Here is an 18,934-nt window from a genome sequence, read left to right as displayed (position 1 = left end):
AGGTGTATGGGTAACATTTTTCTCTTCCGTTTGCTGAGGAATCATAAGTAATTTTCCTAAACTCCTTGCCTAGAAATGAGCGCCACCCAGCTGCATTAAAAGTTTAACTAGCCTTGTATGGAAGTGGGAAGATACCAGGGAAGTAATAATGACTTTCAATACGAAAATACTGACAATTTCTTCAACAACAATCAAAATAAATTTAATAAATGTTAATTAAGTTTGCCCTTATACTTAAACTTCAAATAAAATTCACAATTAATACCGAAAATGAATAAATCCCCTAATTCAATAAAGATCTAATAAATTGAGTTACTGAATCTCACAACGATTCTCAAGTAAAATAATATTCCGAGCACAAATTCGCACCGATCATGCCAAGTGCAAGTCTTACCTTTAATATAGTAGGCTGTCACACTTCGAACGAAACCAGGCTGTAACAAAATAATGACAAATCCGGGTCTTGATCCACTTGTAATCCGTTTCATTGTGCACTACTTCTGAAGGAACGTAGTGTACTCCAACAATATAACGCACTCGATCATATATCGGCAGAGATTACGAATCTCAAACAAAAGCTAAAGTTTACGTAATGGTAAAAATAAACTCTTACACCAAAGTTTTCCGACGATCGAAAACACTCAAAGCGAAAAATTTAAAATCTTGAAGTCCCACCCCCGTTTAAAAATCATCCCGCACACAAAAGAAAAACGCCCTTTTCAAAATCCAAGCAAATCGATTTGTCCACCTATGCTCAACACCCTAAGAAACCTGGCACGCTTTTCACCAAAACATACCCACTCACATAGGTCCCAAAGACAGATGAAAACTTAACATAAAAAAGATTAAAATAAGAATCTTTTCACCAAAAAAGGAACCATTCTAAAATAATGTTGCCGAAAGCAATAATTTCCTTACTATCCAGAACTAAAGCTAAAACTAAACCTGAGCAATGGTAAAGAAACCACTAAACCTTAGCAGGGACATTAGTCAACCCAAAGGGCATGTGGAGAAATTGAAAAAAACATGACCAGACATCACGACGACTTTGAGTATGTCTTTATGCCCATAATCCCTCAAGAAAATGAAGATAGCATTTCAGGTGGACATAGAAAGTTGCACAGGGTACTTAATAATCCGAAAAAAAGGGGAATACATTTTTCTTCGGTCAAATTTTCACTTTTGTAATCGTATACTGCACACTAAATACATTGAGGATGTCTGCAATACGCGTAATTCTAAATGCGAGGAAATTGTTTAAGCTTAGAACATGTTCAGCTTCATGTTTAACTGTGATCCCGCTCTTTTAAGGTAGCATTGTCTCATTTTGTGTTAATAATGGAAAGCGGGAAAGCGTTCCATTTATGTATAGGTTGATTTAATGACTTTGAATAGTTTAGATGAGCCTGTCTGCCATTAATTAATTCCCTTGGTAAACCTTGAAGTATTTCGTTGCATGCTCAAGACACTATTCACAATAATAGGCTTTCAGTTATTAATTGTATCTTAGTTTCCGCCCAATTATGTAATTTAATTTTGTTGCTTGCAGCGCTGATGTTAACGTATCTGATTTTATCTGTCCATCTTTCATGAAGTGGGTACGGCAACGGCTGACTGTGTTAGAAAATAATTGGTCAATTTTTGTTGAATTTGTAACAATCCATAATCACGTACTTCACTTTTGTGATTTTGACCTCAACGCCTCAAATTCAATCGATCTCTTACTCGGTATTTAACGTGCATAAAGGCGGGCAAACGGACGGACGGGTGTTGGTTTTGAATGTAGCATGATTGCAGGTTACTCTAAAAGGTTTCACAACTTGACATTCAGTCGTCGTGTTCAACTGTTCATCCACTATTTTTGCAGTCAGATCCGAATGGCTTTAGAGGCTCTAAAAGCTCCTACAGGTTTAAAAGTCAAAGTTGATACTCATAAAACATGTTAAAGGATGAACTAGTAAAAAACTTAAAGGCTCTAAAATACTCTAAAAAACCTAGGAAACGTTCAAAGCTCTTCGAAAATTAGGCGACCCTTAAGAGCTCTTACAAACCCTTAGAAAGCTTTTAGAGACCCTTAGGGACTTATTTATGGCGTTTCAAAGTTCGGTATGTAAACACTCGCAAAGTCTAATTTACCAAACTGCTTCATAGGATTGAATCTCCACTCTAGCAAAGCATCTTTCCAAGCGCTTTTCACTGGTCTAAATGCTGCTACGTCTGCTGGTTGTAAAATTCTGGTAGCATTGAGGTACAATGCTATTAGTATGATCCCTAATCTAGTACACAATTCACTTAATTGGAAGGTAAGGTGTGTTTTATGTCCATCCACAAACAAAATTATTGGAAATATCACATTCATTTCAACCACACTTTTATAAAACACATTACCAATGTACTCATAAAAAACTTCGGACTTCATCCATCCATTGTCGCCATTACCGATGCCCCAACCTTTCGGAACAGTATCGACGATTGACTTTGGCATCCTTTTATATGGATAAATGATCATTGGAGGAGTTACTCTGCCGTCAGCACAAAAAGAAAACATTACAGTCAGATTTGATTTGGAACTAGCAGCGTCAACTTCATAGACATCCTTCGACCCCTTCTGGGCGACCACCTTTTCTTGTTTTGGGCAAAACATGAAAGCGGTTTCATCGCCATTAAATATGCGACTGGGATCTTCCAAAATGTCGTCATATCCTCTTGATTTAAGGTATTTTCCAAGTTGAGTGAACCAACCCTTTATGTCACTGAAAGCAATTTGGCTACTAGCATTTGTTACTGCTTCGGAGGTTCTCATCCTTAATTCCTTATGTCGCCCAAGAAAAGCTTGAAACCATTTCTCTCCCGGCATATTTTGTTTGAAAAGTGGCACCGTTATACCAAGGTTGTCTAAGTAATTTTTAACAGATAATTGAATATCAGTTTTGCGCCTTGGAAAACCTTTCCTTTGGCACTCCAGAATCCATTTTACCAAGCTTTCTTCTGCATCAGCCGATAAAACTGGTCTGGGACCATGAGCCGGTTTTTTAAATTTGTTAGATAATCTGAACTGTATAGTGGCTCTAGGAACATTAAAAATAACTGAAGCCTTTTTTTTCGACATCCCTTTATGAATTTCTTCAATTGCCTTAGCGACATATTCTTCGGTATAATTTTTCACGTATTTTTGCGTGTTCTTTACTTTCGGCATACTAATGAATATTTATCTGAAAGGAATTAATAATTGCAATACTTCTACCCCGCAAATTAATTAAATCTACAGTTAAGTAGCAAATAAAAGCAAAGTGCCAATAACTAAATACAACAGAAATCTCCAAGTATCCAGTTATTGGCATATGGTGCCAATAACTGAATTCGACATTCAAATCTGTGCTAGTAGTTGGCACCAATAAAATTCGCTGAAAAGTTGTGTTTTGATGTTAAAACAGAATAAAATTGTTAGAATATATCATAACTCATAATGAAAATTTAATATTAAACTAGTTACCGAAATTAAAGCAGTAATGATGGATAATCGAAATCACTTACCCTTAAGAAAACACTAAGAAAATCACTATACCTACAAAACATTACTTCTCGAATAATGCTTTGACTAACAGAAACGCTACATGGAATGGCTTGCGCAGTCGTAAATAAGTATAGAAATAGTATAATTTTCGCGGTTATTTAAATTGACTTAGATATAGCTGAAATAAATTATATAACGTGAAAACCACGTTTACAAAAAATAGGTAAAATATGCCAGCTAATCAGGTCGGCGCAATGGTCGTAGGTAAGTACATATAATTTATCTGTAATCAAAAGACAACTTAAACATTCCACCAAAAGAATCAAACTCATGCATTTACCCAAACACAAAGATCTTTATTCGAAATTTAAAAAAAAAGGTTTTCGTTGGCACGTAGTGAACAAAATTAATTAAATTGATATAATTGAAGCTTACATCACACAGCTTTTATGTAAATGTGGCCATATTTTTACAGGTAGCGCTGCAGATTTAGAAAGTAAGTACTAATACTAATTGGTTTGAACACATCCATTACCAATGGACAAGTAGCCACTCTAGTTACGTTAAATTAATAAATATATCGAAATCAACTTTTAAACAGCAAAAGAACAAATTTATTTCAGCTGCCAACTTTTTATCCAAAGTTGTGCTTGTCCACGGTTTAAACAAAAATAACAAATTTGTATGAAAATAAATCAAAAACAAATCCAAAACTACATACCAACTGATTTGTGTATTGTTATAAATTGAACTTCGAATTTTCCAGATTGAATGGCGGTAGGATTATCCACAAAGGTTTTTCACGGAAGGTTACTCCCAACAAATGATATCGCTTGCCTCGGCGCCTTTTGACCACAACCCAAAAAAACGTCGAACCCCAAACGTGGTAAGTATTTCTTCTGCACAGCAGCTTCGCTTTATTTTTAGAACTTGATCCGAAACCAAATTTTCAGAAAAACATAACCCATATAAACCCAAAAATAAAAGGCTAAAAAAATATATGTATGAATAGAACGAACGATCAGAAAAAAACTTACGACTTGGCAACAAATCCCTTTTCAAAACACCGTCTAATCGAAGTCAAATTTCAAAAAAACAACTCTTGGTAGGTAAGTAATTAACCTTTGACAAGATTATATTTGCAGTTTGCCATAAATTAGCAACAAATTCTACGGCGTAATTCGTTTCACCGCAGCCGTCTTTTCGCTTTCGTAGCTATCAAGGAAGTATTGGTGCTTATCTATTGGAAATTTTGAGTTCCTTCAAGGATTTATAGTGATATAAAATTGAATAAACGAGAAAGGTACACTGTTAAAATGTATTTATTTTACACTGTGAACATAAATTTGTTACAAAATGAAGGTGCCAATAACTGTTGGGGGTGCCAACAACTGGCAGGTTTACCCAATCTGTCGTGTTGGTTTTGAAATGTAGCATGATTGCAGGTTACTCTAAAAGGTTCACAACTTGACATTCAGTCGTCGTGTTCAACTGTTCATCACTATTTTTGCAGTCAGATCCGAATGGCTGCTCTAAAAGCTCCTACACGGTTTAAAAGTCAAAGTTGATACTCATAAAACATGTTAAAGGATGAACTAGTAAAAAACTTAAAGGCTCTAAAATACTCTCGAAATTAGGCGACACATAAGAGCCTCTTACCAACCTTAGAAAGCTTTTAGAGACCCTTAGGTACTTATTTATGGGGTTTCAAAGTTCGGTATGTAAACATTCGTTTTTAAAACTATGGGTTCTTTGGAGCCTTTTGGAGATTTTTAAACGCTTTTAAAGGCCTTTTTAATGGTGCCAAAGATTGGTAAATACTTGTAAGCGTTCTTAACTGCTTTTAAGGTAGATAAGGGCTTTTTGAGATTCACAAAAGCGGCAAAAAGGGTCCACATTAGTGTAAAGAAAAGAGAAATCTTTTGGAAAACTTGTTGGAAGTCCTAATAACTTCGAAGGCTCATACATTCTTAAAAGACTCTTAAAGTTTCATAAAGCCTTAAGGATAAGGCAAAGTGTAACCTGGGCTCTAAAAGCTTTGTACTCTAGAATCTAATGAAAATGTTGGCGACTTTTCAAATTTTGAAAAGTCACTAACTTACGGAAGTGTTTAAGTACTGTTTCCTTAGTGTCCTTTAATACAGTCCTTTACTGCCCTGAAAAAATGTTATAGACCCTAAAGTTTCAAGAAGATTACGGTCGCAAACTTTTGAAGTGTAATGAAAACAGTAATAGCAGTTTACTACGGACAAAAGAACAGAGAAGGTCGTGGCAATAGGGCATCTAATAATAAAATGTTTTTTATTTTATGTAGAGTCGTGAAAATTTCAAAATCTTAATTCCCGTATCCGAGTCCCACATATGTCCAGATCATTTGCAGGTTTGCTAGATTTTGAAATTCTAAATTACACAATTTTCTGTTTGTCTGTCTGTTCATACCGTAACTACTTACTTTCTCAGATACAGAGTGCCCGCTATGTAAGGAATATAGTATGTATGTCGGTAAGTAACGACTCTATACAAAATTTTCCTATATAAAAGTTGTTTAATATTTTATTTAGCACAATAAGGCAGCGTTGGGTTGTTTTTATTTCAGAAAACAAATGAGTAACGAAAAAACAATTACATTTTTTAAATAAAAATGTACCTTTTTATTAGGCTCGTTTGATAGAGATTTTTTTCTGTTTTCAATTACGTAACACGCACCCTAAACAATTAAAAAATTTTTCGAACTCACACCTGTGAGGTTAGAGTACGAGTCTTAAACCGCTACGCCAAACTGACTATATAAAAAAAGTAGTGTAATAGAAATAATATACATTATAGGTTTGGTTAGACTACTACATAAAATAAAAGACACTTCCATGTCACGTGTGGATACACTTTAATAAAACCACTTTTGAAAGAGCATACAGTCTAAGCTTTGAACGTCTTAGGAAAGAACAACATCGCAAAGAGAGTTACATTTTGCATCATGCAAGGATCGCCTTTTCCGTATCGACCACCGGAAGGGTAAACCGGGACAACTCTCGTACCTTCCATAGACCGATTCCTCTTTGTTATTGACCGCCAATCAACTTTGAACGACTTTTTCGTATCAGCCGCTGACTAGCATCGACCGCCTTATCATTCGAAAGGGGAAGTGACATCTTTCGCATCTTCCATAGACCGCCTCTTTGTTATCGACCACCAATTAAATTCGAACGCTTTTTTCGATCAATCTCAGTCTGAAACGGAACGATAACGTGCTCAAATAATTGAATTCGTCAAACTGGAGCAAACATCGAATCGTTCATCGCAAAGACTATGTATTAAGATTATGGAAACCTTCTCCCTCAATTTATTCTTCTTGTTGAAAATGCTTAATTCAGGTGTACTCTAGCCATTTTTATTAATTTCATGTTTTTAGCTTGAGGGCTTAACGTCACGTAACCACATCCCGTTTTTCAAATTCTTAACAACGAAACGGTTTGCACTCGAGTATTATCGTATTTAAAGGAATAGCTGTCATGCTCCTGCTTTGAAAAATTATCTTCTCGGCTCCGAAAGACTTATCATTAATCGACTTACAATCGACTGCTACGATTCTTATAAAATTTGGGATAAATGTGTCTGCTTTGCTAAGGTGAACTTGGCAGCCGTTCCTTAAAGCATATATTTTCGTAAATGAGAACTTGCTGCATTTCTCGATTTCTTGGCAGAAGAGGGTCATATTAAAAAAGTTATTTCCAGTAGCACGGAATCTAAAATTGCATAATTTATGTAGTATGGTAGTACAATCGGTGCCAGACTTGATGCACAATTTTAAAATGCATTGAAACAGGAACAGATATTGCATCTAATAGAAAATGCTTTACTCTCCCAGCTGCTCTATACTGCTTCTATATTCTCTAACGCACACGGTTTCAAAAAGAAACTGCAACCGACTACTTTTATTTTAATGAAAAACCGCAATCTCATTTTGGTAGAGTAATCACTACCTTTTTTTGATATCACTTAATATGTGAATGAAACCACTTTCTTAAATTGAAAATCCTTTCCGGTTCCTTTATTAAATGCAAAAATGTTGAACGCAACTGCCGTTTGAAAGGACTCGAGTTCCGTTGTACTCACCTTTATAGGTCACATGTATTTATTAGAAAACCCAATACGGCTTTTGTGAATGCATCCGTACGTGGCTATATTTATTTTTCAGTATTCGTTATTCGTAGTTTTCAATAAATATAATGTTACATCGACAAAGTAAACATACATAAATGAAAAAGAGAGGTCAGCGATTGTGGAAGCGATATTTGCGCATGGAAATGTACGATACAAAATATACATTCCGAAAATATAAATATGAGCAAGAAATTATGATTAACATAAAAGAAACTGATGGAAACAAATTTTGTATTTACCGGGAGACTACAGAATAATAATATATTACGTTCTCATTACGCGCACTTAGAGCGAAAGGGTTTTTTGTGTGTTAATTTCGGCACAAATTATACAAGAAAATTAAAAGTGTATGTAGGAGTTAAAAGAAAAAGTTGTAAAACGTCTTTCAAAATTGAATCCACGAAAATCATCTTGGAAAACCTTCTAGAAATAGGAAATTTCTAGAAATCGAAGAGCGAGATAATTACTGTCTAAATTTCATTATACACATGAAATAAATTCACCTCCATTTTACTTTATTACACTGCCAGTACGCAGTCAAGTTGTTTGAGGGATTTGCTGATGAACGCGTTTGGAAGGAAGAAAGCTCGCCAAATTTTGTTATGAGTAATATTTGTTTGGTTGAATGTTCCTGAGACCCCGACTCGTTTTAAACTTAGAAATTATTTCAAAAATAAAATTTTAACGCAAATAATAAATTGCTCTAGTTACAATATCCCTTTAGATATTCTAATACAAAACTTATTAGAAGTACTTAGAAATAGGAACTTCTTTTTTCGAAACCGTCATTGATCCAAATATTCAGGAGGGAGGCGAAGTAGGAATCTTAGGTATTTTATTAGAAATGACTTTTTAGGAAGCTTCTTTGGATCATTTTTGTTATCCCTTGAAATAGACAAGCTTCTGTTACGGATCTAATCAAAGCCACCCTTCCACTTCTAGAACTCTGTGTGTTTATATTTATTGACTTTTATTAAATGTTATTTGGGTGTATTGGAGAGCAACTTCGGTTGTCGGAGATATTCGGAGTGGGGAACACTTCTGGTCAAACTATCCAAACAAGTTGATTTTTTGCATGCAACTTAGTAAATGTTGTATAATAAAATGGTCCTATAGTCCTACATACAACCTGCTCACGACGATTCGGCCTATTATTAATCACTGAAAAAACAAAATCTGCTGGACTATATCAAACGACTATCGTAACGACAGTAAAATTGATTCGGACAGACCTGTAATTTACGCGCTACTGAACTATTAATTATAATTAGCGTCTGCGTGCTTAGAATTTCCTTTTACTTTCTAGACAAATTGCGAACGTTTACACTTCACGTCGTTTCCTTCTAACGTAAAAAGGTGTTTATCACAATAAACGATAATACCTATTCAGTGCCGGGTGACTGCATAAAACTGATATTTGTCAAAAAATTAATCCTTCCGGGAAAAATGGAAACGCTTTAACGCCGAGCCGAACGTTTTTTAGTTGATTGCGTCCATTTCAGATGACTAATCAATAGTGAACTGGGCACTTTCGGATTCTGTACCTATATCTACTAGCACTGACCACATTAAAAACACTATTAATAGAATCGTTGATTGTTTATATTATAGAGTTTATTATGAGGTTTGCAATAAATCGATAAACTGAGAGACAACTATATCTTTTTCAACGAAATAAAAATGAAAATGAAACCGCATATACATAAACATACAAATGGAGTTTGTTAAATATTCTGAATAAATGTGTTCCTTTTGAGTATGTATCCTCGTGTAAGATCGAAGGAACTTCAGCGTATTTTTGTGTGGTAGATCAGTACTCCATTAGCCAGTTTTGACTATACCATCAGTAAGATCTTGTCGAGGGCTACCATACTCCCTTAAATCCAAGATGGCAGCCGAAATTGCCGTTTTTCGGATATTTCGAACCCCCAAGACAGGCCGCTGAACGTTTTGGATACTTTACCGATAGAATAACAACTAGTACATACGACGATACTGTTCCGGTACACTTTCGTGGTTATATTAGGGGTCTTAATGCCAAAATGCCGCTTAAAAACGTCAAAAATGCAAACATTCGTAATTTTTCGTCGTTTTTAAAAACACAGCTTTTCAATAATTTATTTTGGGTTTATTTTTCTGGCAAATAAAAATTAAGGACACACGGGTTTTTATTTTTAATGTACTTTGCAGATCAGAAATAAAAAATGAAGTCGGGATGCGCGCATGGCAAGCAGCGAAAACTGAAGCCAAAAAAAAGCTTAAACCTTTGGCAACCATCGCCCTTAAACAGAAGTTAATTTTTTACTTCAAAACAAAGTTATTGAGGAAATCGCAAGGCCACTATTGTATTTTTGTAAACGACAGCTTAATTCCTAGTTCCATTTCTATCAGGAATTAAAAAAAAATGCATAATATTTATATTGGATGTAATCGAATTCAATGGTTTATTTATTACATATTTTGTCATACTAATAACGAATAGTAAATTTGATTAGGGTGTAAATGTGTTTACCTACTTGTATTAATCGAAATTAAATTAAAACAAATGAGGTAAAAAATGAGATGACCATTTCGAAGTAAATTGTATTACACAGATTGTAACAGGTACAAATATTAGTAAAAACAATTTCAATGTAAAAGGGAGATGCATTCTTAAACAGTATTTGACATTTTTTGATTTTTTTTCAATATACACTTATATGGCCTTTAAGTGGTGTTCTTTTGCTACAAGGCAGATAGGAAATTTTTTAGGCAATTTTAAGATTAAGACTTTAGAACACGAATAAAGCTAGCCGTCGGCATTTGATTGACTTTATGTTTTAACATGTTTTTTGTTGAAATTTTCATTTTTCTTAAAAAAACAAAGCCCGCAGCACAAAATTCGTTTTGTTCCACTTTCTACAAAAACCGTTCATGTTTTTATATCAGTGGATAATTACAAACTGTTCCTATGTAAAATCCATCGGTAAAGAAAAAAATTTAAAAAAATAGGTTTTCGCATTATGTATACATTTTCGAAATTGCTTTAGTTTTTATATACCTACTTAATAAACTCGGTTCACAGATGGACGCATTGCAAATGAATGGAATAAATTCATTACCTATTTTATAAACTAGCGATTTTAGGGGAAAATACTGAATGTAGGTATGTTTATTTTTAAACAGGAGCTTCGTCTGGATGCTTTTTATAAATTTAAAAATATAATTTTCAGTTCGTAATACGTCTATTAGACATGTTTTGCATCGTACTTTAGAACCCTTACCGACAGTAAAGTGCTCGTTTAGGAGGGCATGTTTGAAGGCAACGGCAATCAAACCCATGTATGCGGAATTCTGAGATTCCATCGAAAACCTTTGGAGAGTTCCGAGCATCGAAACTAATTCAAGTATTTGTCCACATGAAATAGTATCCCTGTTAACAGAAACTTTCACTAAATCTTTCAGTTGCGACGTGTAGCATGTTTCATTACAGAAAATATGATCTATATACAATAATTGAATGTAAATAAAAGATAAAACGCCTTGATAACAACCTAGTCGTAATTACAGGACAAACAAGCACATACCTACATACCTACTATTCATTGGATTATTACAGGTGTGTTTACCTGAACCGAAATAGTACATTATATATCAAGGTAGAGAAGTCCACTATTATTGCCTGAGCACTAAGATTACATCTCGAGGCGCTTGCGCCGAGGGGTGTAAGGTGCGAAGGCAATAATAGACTTCTCTACCGTGGTATATATACTATTTTTTTCACTACTAGCATTTGAAATCCTCTAAATTAACATATTATATTGATAAGAGAGTTAACGGTTGGACAGAATTGTTTGTTTCTTAATTTAACATGTCAATCAAGTACGTGGAAGTACAAGTCAAACGGGCCGTATTTTGTTCTGTCATTGCCGCACGATGAGTCACTCGTAATACGGGAGAAATTATTGCATGACATTGCTCGATTCTACGTCGGAATCGAACTCTATCGACTGCTACAGTTTCCCATGGTCCTTTCCTTGCTGCCCAATAAGCAAAATGCCATGCCACCATTATGTACGTTTTATTATTGGATTCATCAAAACTAACACTCTTCACCGGAAGAGGATGCTGATGATTCTTCATTCTTCCACGCTTGTAACTCTTGACTAAACTGCTCCAACTTTGCATCCCTTAGTTTTCGAATAATACATTCGTCACATATTTTATAGCTTAAGTAACTATCACATATTGCTTCACCTAACTCATACTTTTTGGCAATAGCTTGGCACTCCTCTGGGCTATATTCACCTTTTCCATATATCTCCTCGTGCTCTGCATCAAATACTAATGCCGCAAAATGCTGCTTCAGGCGTCTCACTGCCGTCATGAAATCGACAGCTTTGGTCCATGATTCTGCAGCATAAGCCATCCACGACATTTTTAATACATGTATACCTTGTAACGAACACACAGAAGCTTATATAAGTCTCCATCCTCCCACCACATCTTTAACGTCTTATTTAGAATCGAACCTAGTACAGAATGACCTTGAAGACAGCTATCACCGCCCAGAACCTCTTTAGTTTCGACAAGAACCCTTACTTGGCAAACTGTTTGACCTTGATTCATGTTTGACCTTGAAGGCAACTACTCTAAACCGTTTGACCTTGACATTAGCTCAGAACCACTTTAGTTCAGGCAAGAACGGCCGTCTACGTTTGACCTTTCAGTGACATTGATTTGAGCAAAGTTTCAAACCCACGTCTACGTTTGACCTTCCAGTGACATTGATTTTAGCAGAGTTTCAAACCCACGTCTACGTTTGACCTTCCAGTGACATTGATTTAGCAGAGTTTCAAACCCACGTCTACGTTTGACCTTCCAGTGACATTCATTTAGCAGAGTTTCAAACCCACGTCTACGTTTGACCTTCCAGTGACATTGATTTAGCAGAGTTTCAAACCCACGTCTACGTTTGACATTCAGTGACATTGATTTAGCAGAGTTTCAAACCCACGTCTACGTTTGACCTTCCAGTGACATTGATTTTGAACCGGCTATGCTATACTACTTCAAAGAGTAATTTCGTTCGAATTTTTTCAAAATGTGATAATTTTAAGTATGTAATTTCTCTGGAAATTGCGAATGGTGGCAATTATTCGTTTTAGAGAACTTGTCTAAACGTTCATTGAGCGAAATTTCGGGTTGTGTTTTCTAAAAGTGACAGCGTGACAGTTCTCATTATTGACTACTATAAATAGTTAATAATAAAAAATTATTAACCACTTTGAACAAATGCCGAGAAAGCCTACTTTACAAGTGGAAAAAAGGTTAATAATCATGTCATCAGACGCTAGTAGTGAAAAAAACAAATTTTTAACGTATCGAATTTCATTACATTCGAAATGGAATTTCTACGTAGTAAATTTAAAAAATATTATTGTGTATAGGTAATTTATTCCTGTCTACTTTCATTTCAAACTGGCGCTCGTATCATTTCAGTAATCAGTTCATATAACATATTTGTTTACATGACAAGGGTTGGGTTTGAACTTCACTAAGGAAGGCTTCAAATGGCTTTAAAGAGAACTATATTTTGTGATCACTTGAACTCGTTTTGTTTGTGTTTATTGTCGGACAGAGACGTATTGTGCAGTAGAACATGAAATTACCATTTCCACTAAAAATAGAAGCATGAAAATTTGTAGGCAGGTGCCTTATCAAATTTAATGCTAAGATGCACGTAACTGAAGCGTACGTGTCTAATATTATTTTAATCCGATAAACTTACTCTGTTAACCATTTTACGTGCAGACATAAAACTTTATTAGTAGAACAGACTGCATTTAATGCCAACTACCTCAATATACCCAGAGGAGCTTAAGTTCTATTAAATACACACAAACGCGAATTAAATACATCACCGCCTTCATATTTGCCCTATTGTTAAATTAATTATGGTAATCATAGTTGATTATACGATTACTTGCTGCACTATGTGATTGATAAGCACGAAGTAATAAAATATTCCCTTGCTGTGATCGTCACTAATAGTGTTCATTCCACAAATTTGACGTGTAGTCTCCTGTTTACACCCGTACACATACTGTATTTCTATAGTGTAGTTTATATCCGCCAAATTGCTTCTCCATATATACGACTGGAAGTAATAGCTTAGTGTAAAGTACACTATGGCAATAGTAACAAATTTTATTGTTGTATGTGCTCGTCCTGTTGTGTGAATTTCAAATGACCGTGCTTTTAAGGGTATAAAACCTTTATCAATTGCAAAATTGAACCAAATGCGGGTATATCTATCACCCACTGGCTTTCCCGTCATTTGCACTTTAAACTCGAAACGAACTGAAAATAATTTCTTGCAAAAACAATTTCCATACCAAATTCAATTTGAGCGCAGAAATTCAATTTCGTATACAGTAAAGTGCAGCTTGCAGCTTACGTTAAAGTGGTGGTCTTAAGAATTATGAATATTCAATATTTAATAACTAGCGGACGTGAAATATTTGCATAAATATCGCCCGCAGGTCTATGTAAATTGATTAATACGAAGCTACTGGTCTCCAGAATGATATAAGAATAATTAAAATAAATTGGATGAATGTAGCACGTCAGGTTCTCAAAAAAAAAATTGTAAATGGCTATTATTTCGAGCAGAGAGCGTTTTATCATAATGTTCATGGGTTACAAACGCGATTGTCTTTGCTTTCCCCGTAAGACATGTGACCGAACCAAAGGAAAATCACATTAGCAAAAAAGTACACCGACTTGAATTCCCGATTTTCCTGCCTCTGATTGGAAGGACTGGATAGTTAGCGGGTGTGGTTTCGTGGAAGTTCGTTTTTCTTAAAAAATGCGACTGGAAATTTCGTTCGGGCATTGTCTCCGCTCTATGGAGATGATACTTGGGTCTCGGTATAATTTTCGTTCTTGGATTGGTTGTTATGACTTTCACTATAGAGAAGAAGCCTGCAAATTCTTGCTTACTCCTATTTCACAGTGTACCTGTATTTTGGAGAGTGCAATTCACTAAAAGGTGAAATCTCTCCACATATGATACATATAGTTTTACATATTTTCACCATGTTCTTGATGTTTGGAACCACTATTTTATTTGTATTTTAATTCAATTTGATCAGCTAAAGCTGTGAATACTTATATGCAAAATGTATATCGTTTATTTTTGGTGTACTCGTATGAGATTTTGTGTATTTTCGATTTGCAACATTTGCGATTAAACCGAATTTATTTTTGCGTATGTTGCATATTTTGATATTCTTTGCATTTACATGATAGAGTTGCATATTTTGCATATTTAAAGATGTATTTAAATTTTTGTTAAATTTAATCGATTTTAACCTGGATTTTAATTTGAATTTTTAATACGCGGATTTTTATAACGGACGCGATTATGAAACATACTGCAATGAAGGAAGATTTTTTGATTTAATTGATGTTTAATTTCATCATTTCCAAACTATTTTATCTTTCTCTTTCCCTACGGTGTTGATGGGTGAGATTGTGGAAGGTTTGGGAATTGCTCCCAATAGTTTGTCGTTTTCTAATGCACCTTGGTTGATGTAGAGAGCACTTTCTCTGCTTAGTGCTTATAAATTAATTCTTAGCGACAGGAGGCAATCATTTCGTGCAGAGAAACATCTTATTGCTAGTGTTTATCGTAATTGCTTTTTTATTAGAAATTATACAACATAATATATAATTTTGCATGTGTTCATATACATCAAAACCAGGATGAAAACTGTTTGCGTATTTTTCACTAATATTCTGCATATATGAGCGTATATTTTACCATTTATTGTTTATTAATACAGGTAGTAAAGAAAATTCGGAAAAAAGTTAAAAAAAACATTTTTTTAATAATAATAATAATATATTAGATTAAAAGGAGACACACCAATTAATCAAGTCAGTCATAGAGCTTGCAATGAATAACATATTCTTCTAGTGAATAAGGGGTACAATCAATGAGCAAACGTCTCACAGCTTTTTTAAATAAATGATACGATGTAATCGTTTTGATGTTAGAGGGTAAAACATTGAATAAAGTAGTACCTTTATACAGAACACCTTTTTGATATAAGGCACTACTATGTTTTTGAACCTTAAGTAAACAGTTTCGTAAAGGGTATTTATGATTTGCAACGTCGGTTGTAAAGTAACATCGATTACAGTACCTATACGAAGCAGAGGATTGTATACACATAAATACCATACAAGGTCAGCATACCTTGTTCTTTGAAAATTGGTTTGCAACTGTCTCGGTACATTGCATTGCATTGTATATAATTCTAATCGCTCTTTTTTGTAATAAAAATATTCTGGCTAACCGATTGATTCCACTACCTCCCCAGAACATAATTCCGTATTTAAGAGTGGAATAAAAATATCCATAGTACATATTTTTTAGTATGTCTGTGCTACAATGCGATGAAGCTACTTTGAGTGCATAACATAGTTTAGATAACTTAGAACAAAGGAAGTCGATCTGTGTAGACCAATTTAACAATTGATCAAAATACAAACCTAATAATTTGCAATTATCAGTTGCGTTGACAAGTAACTCGTTAAGCGGTAGTGCCTCTATGGAACCGATTTTAGAACGTAGAGATCGAAACAGTATAAAAGCTGTTTTCTCTTTATTGACCGTAAGTCCGTTTAATTCTGCCCAGTCTAAAATTGTTTTGTATAATGCACATAGTTTATGTCTAATATGTTCTATAGTAGTACCTGTAACTAGGAAGTTAGAGTCGTCAGCATAAGATACAATGGTGGTGTTGTTATCAACCTTTTGAACATAATTATGAAGGTCATTTATGAAAATTAAAAACAAGGTGGGACCAAGTATAGAACCTTGTGGTACCCCACTGTTGATAGGAGATTCATCTGAATATATTTGCACACATTCTTTGGTATGCACAACCTTTTGAGACCTACATGACAAATACGAAGCATACCAGTTTATAGATACACCTCGTATACCATAATTATAAAGTTTCGACAGCAGCAAGTCGTGATTTACGTTATTAAAGGCTTTACTAAGATCAACGAAGAGCCCGGCTGCCAGCCGACCTTCATCTAAAGCTCTCAAAACGGTGTCAGTAAAAATTACAAAAGCTGTGTCTACTGAGCGACCTTTAAGGTATGCATTTTTTAATCGCTTATTAACAGTTGATTTTATCGAAAAACTACTTATAACAATATTTATAGCACATATAAAGAGCTTTCATTACAAAACAATAATAATGAAATTGGATCAATATAATTCCAGAGATATAGTTGATTTCAGGGGCGAACTGGGTACTTACGGGCCAGGTGGAATTGCATAGGTCATGGGCCAATTTTTTTGCTTCATTTTAAAGTATTCCTTTCTTGAAAATCAATTAGAATATAGTTTTTTTTAATTGCAGCTGATAAGACAAACGTGTTAATAATTTATTAATAGTGCAAGAAACTAAATACAGCACATACTTATAAATAGGGCTAGGATTTTAATGACGTTAAAAATCAGCGAAAATGCAAAATAAAAAATGCAATTGTGACTTAAAAATTTCGCAAAAATGACATAACAATTTAAAACAAGTTAAAAAGTAATCGTAAACGATTTACATAAAGCGCATTTCCACTTGCATTCATTTCCCATTTATAAGATGCAACTTCTGTTAAAATCGTAAAAATCCGGCCACAAATATGAAAATAGCGTTGCACATGGGCAATCCATTTTTGACGTGTTACTTCAATTTCAGTTTATGAGAAGAATTTCATTTCAATGCTTTTCTAAATAATAAAGTTGGAACTGCGCATGCGCAAACCTAAATTTTAAAACTAATGTTAGATTTTCCTTTGTTCCAAGCGCCTAAGTATCAAATTTCAGTTAAATGGTGCCATAGATAAAAAAAGTTGGCACTGCGCATGCGCAAAAGAAAATTTTGAGACTGGCGCTCGATGATTCTTTATTCCAAGTGCCTATGTATCACATTTCATTTAAATTCTTCCATAAATAAAAAAGTTGGACTGCGCATGCGCAAAACCAAATTTTGAAACTGGCGTTTGATTTTCCTTTATCTCATGTGCCTATGTATCAAATTTCGTTTAAATTCTTCCATAAATAAAAAAGTTGGCACTGCGCATGCGCAAAACCAAATTTTGAAATTGGCGTTTAATTTTCCTTTATTCCAAGTGCCTATGTATCAAATTTCATTCAAATACTTTTATAAGTAAAAAAGTTTGCAATTCGGTTTATAAATGGTCGAGATGCGAAAAAGGCACTGTGAATTTTGAATCGATTCGATTCAACTTTTGGCATTGCGTATTATATGGCTAAATCTATGCCCATATTGAATTTCATGCAATTCAGTTCATAACTAACGGAAATGTAAAAGCGATCGAACATTTCTAAACAAAGTTATCGTTCACACGGACAGATAGATGGACAGACAGACAAAGGAACAGACGGAGAGACCAACCGGCAGGCGACAGATATCTATGCAAAATTATAAACGATCTCTAGGATCGTAAATAAACGGCAAAAGTGTAAAATTATGGAACATGTAAAAAACGGTTTTTTGTTTTTTTTACAATAACTTTTTTGTAAGCGGTACAGAAAAAATTCCTTCCTTGGTACAAGACTCGACACCATAACGAACCAAATAACGAAAAAAGTAGAACAATAGCTCTTAAGATAAAGAACTAGTAGCGTCGCAAAACGAGCGGACGGACGGACGGACGGACAAAGTGGCCACAATAGCGCATTTTTTTTATTTTTGTGGAAATGCGCTAAAAAGATGACATTTTAAATAACAAATAAATTTATTGATGAAACTGAATAAGACCGCAAAATTATGTTAAGAAGGGTAGTGATTAAGTAAGATAAGACAGGAATTTCAGTGGTGGTTCATTTGCACCCTCTGCAGGCCAGTCGTAGAAACTTATAGGTATGTAAGGTACTGACTCACTTACCGCATCCCAAAGAAATTTAATCCCTTTTAGTGGGCATTCGTTTGTGGATGACTTAAGCACGTTCCAAGAAAACGTCAACTATGCGTTTAGCTTACAATGGAGATTTTAGGCTTCATTTCTAAACAGGTATAAATACCCGGAACTACCGAGAAAAGAAAAAATATTGCATTATGTTTTAGAAACATAAGACTGCATGAAAAATAAAACTTTAACAAAGGTTTATAAGTTTCCCAAGGTTAATACCGTAAAATATCAAAAAAAATTAGCGCTATTCCTGAAAAATGC

The 18,934-nt window shown here is 34.5% G+C and overlaps 1 protein-coding gene across 1 annotated transcript; it reads right to left on the bottom strand.

The window, feature by feature from the left end:
- Positions 1-2,086: 2,086 nt before the first annotated feature.
- On the bottom strand, positions 2,087-3,196 carry LOC116166987. The gene has a single exon (XM_031482215.1). It carries the CDS (start codon positions 3,194-3,196, stop codon positions 2,087-2,089), a length of 1,110 nt encoding a protein of 369 aa, XP_031338075.1.
- Between the last annotated feature and the right edge of the window lie 15,738 nt (positions 3,197-18,934).

Source organism: Photinus pyralis, unplaced genomic scaffold (assembly GCF_008802855.1).
Source record: "Photinus pyralis isolate 1611_PpyrPB1 unplaced genomic scaffold, Ppyr1.3 Ppyr1.4_LG3b, whole genome shotgun sequence".
Taxonomy (NCBI): Eukaryota; Metazoa; Arthropoda; class Insecta; order Coleoptera; family Lampyridae; genus Photinus; species Photinus pyralis.
The sequence above is the reverse complement of the archived record's forward strand: the minus strand, read 5'-3'. Positions and strand labels throughout refer to the sequence as shown.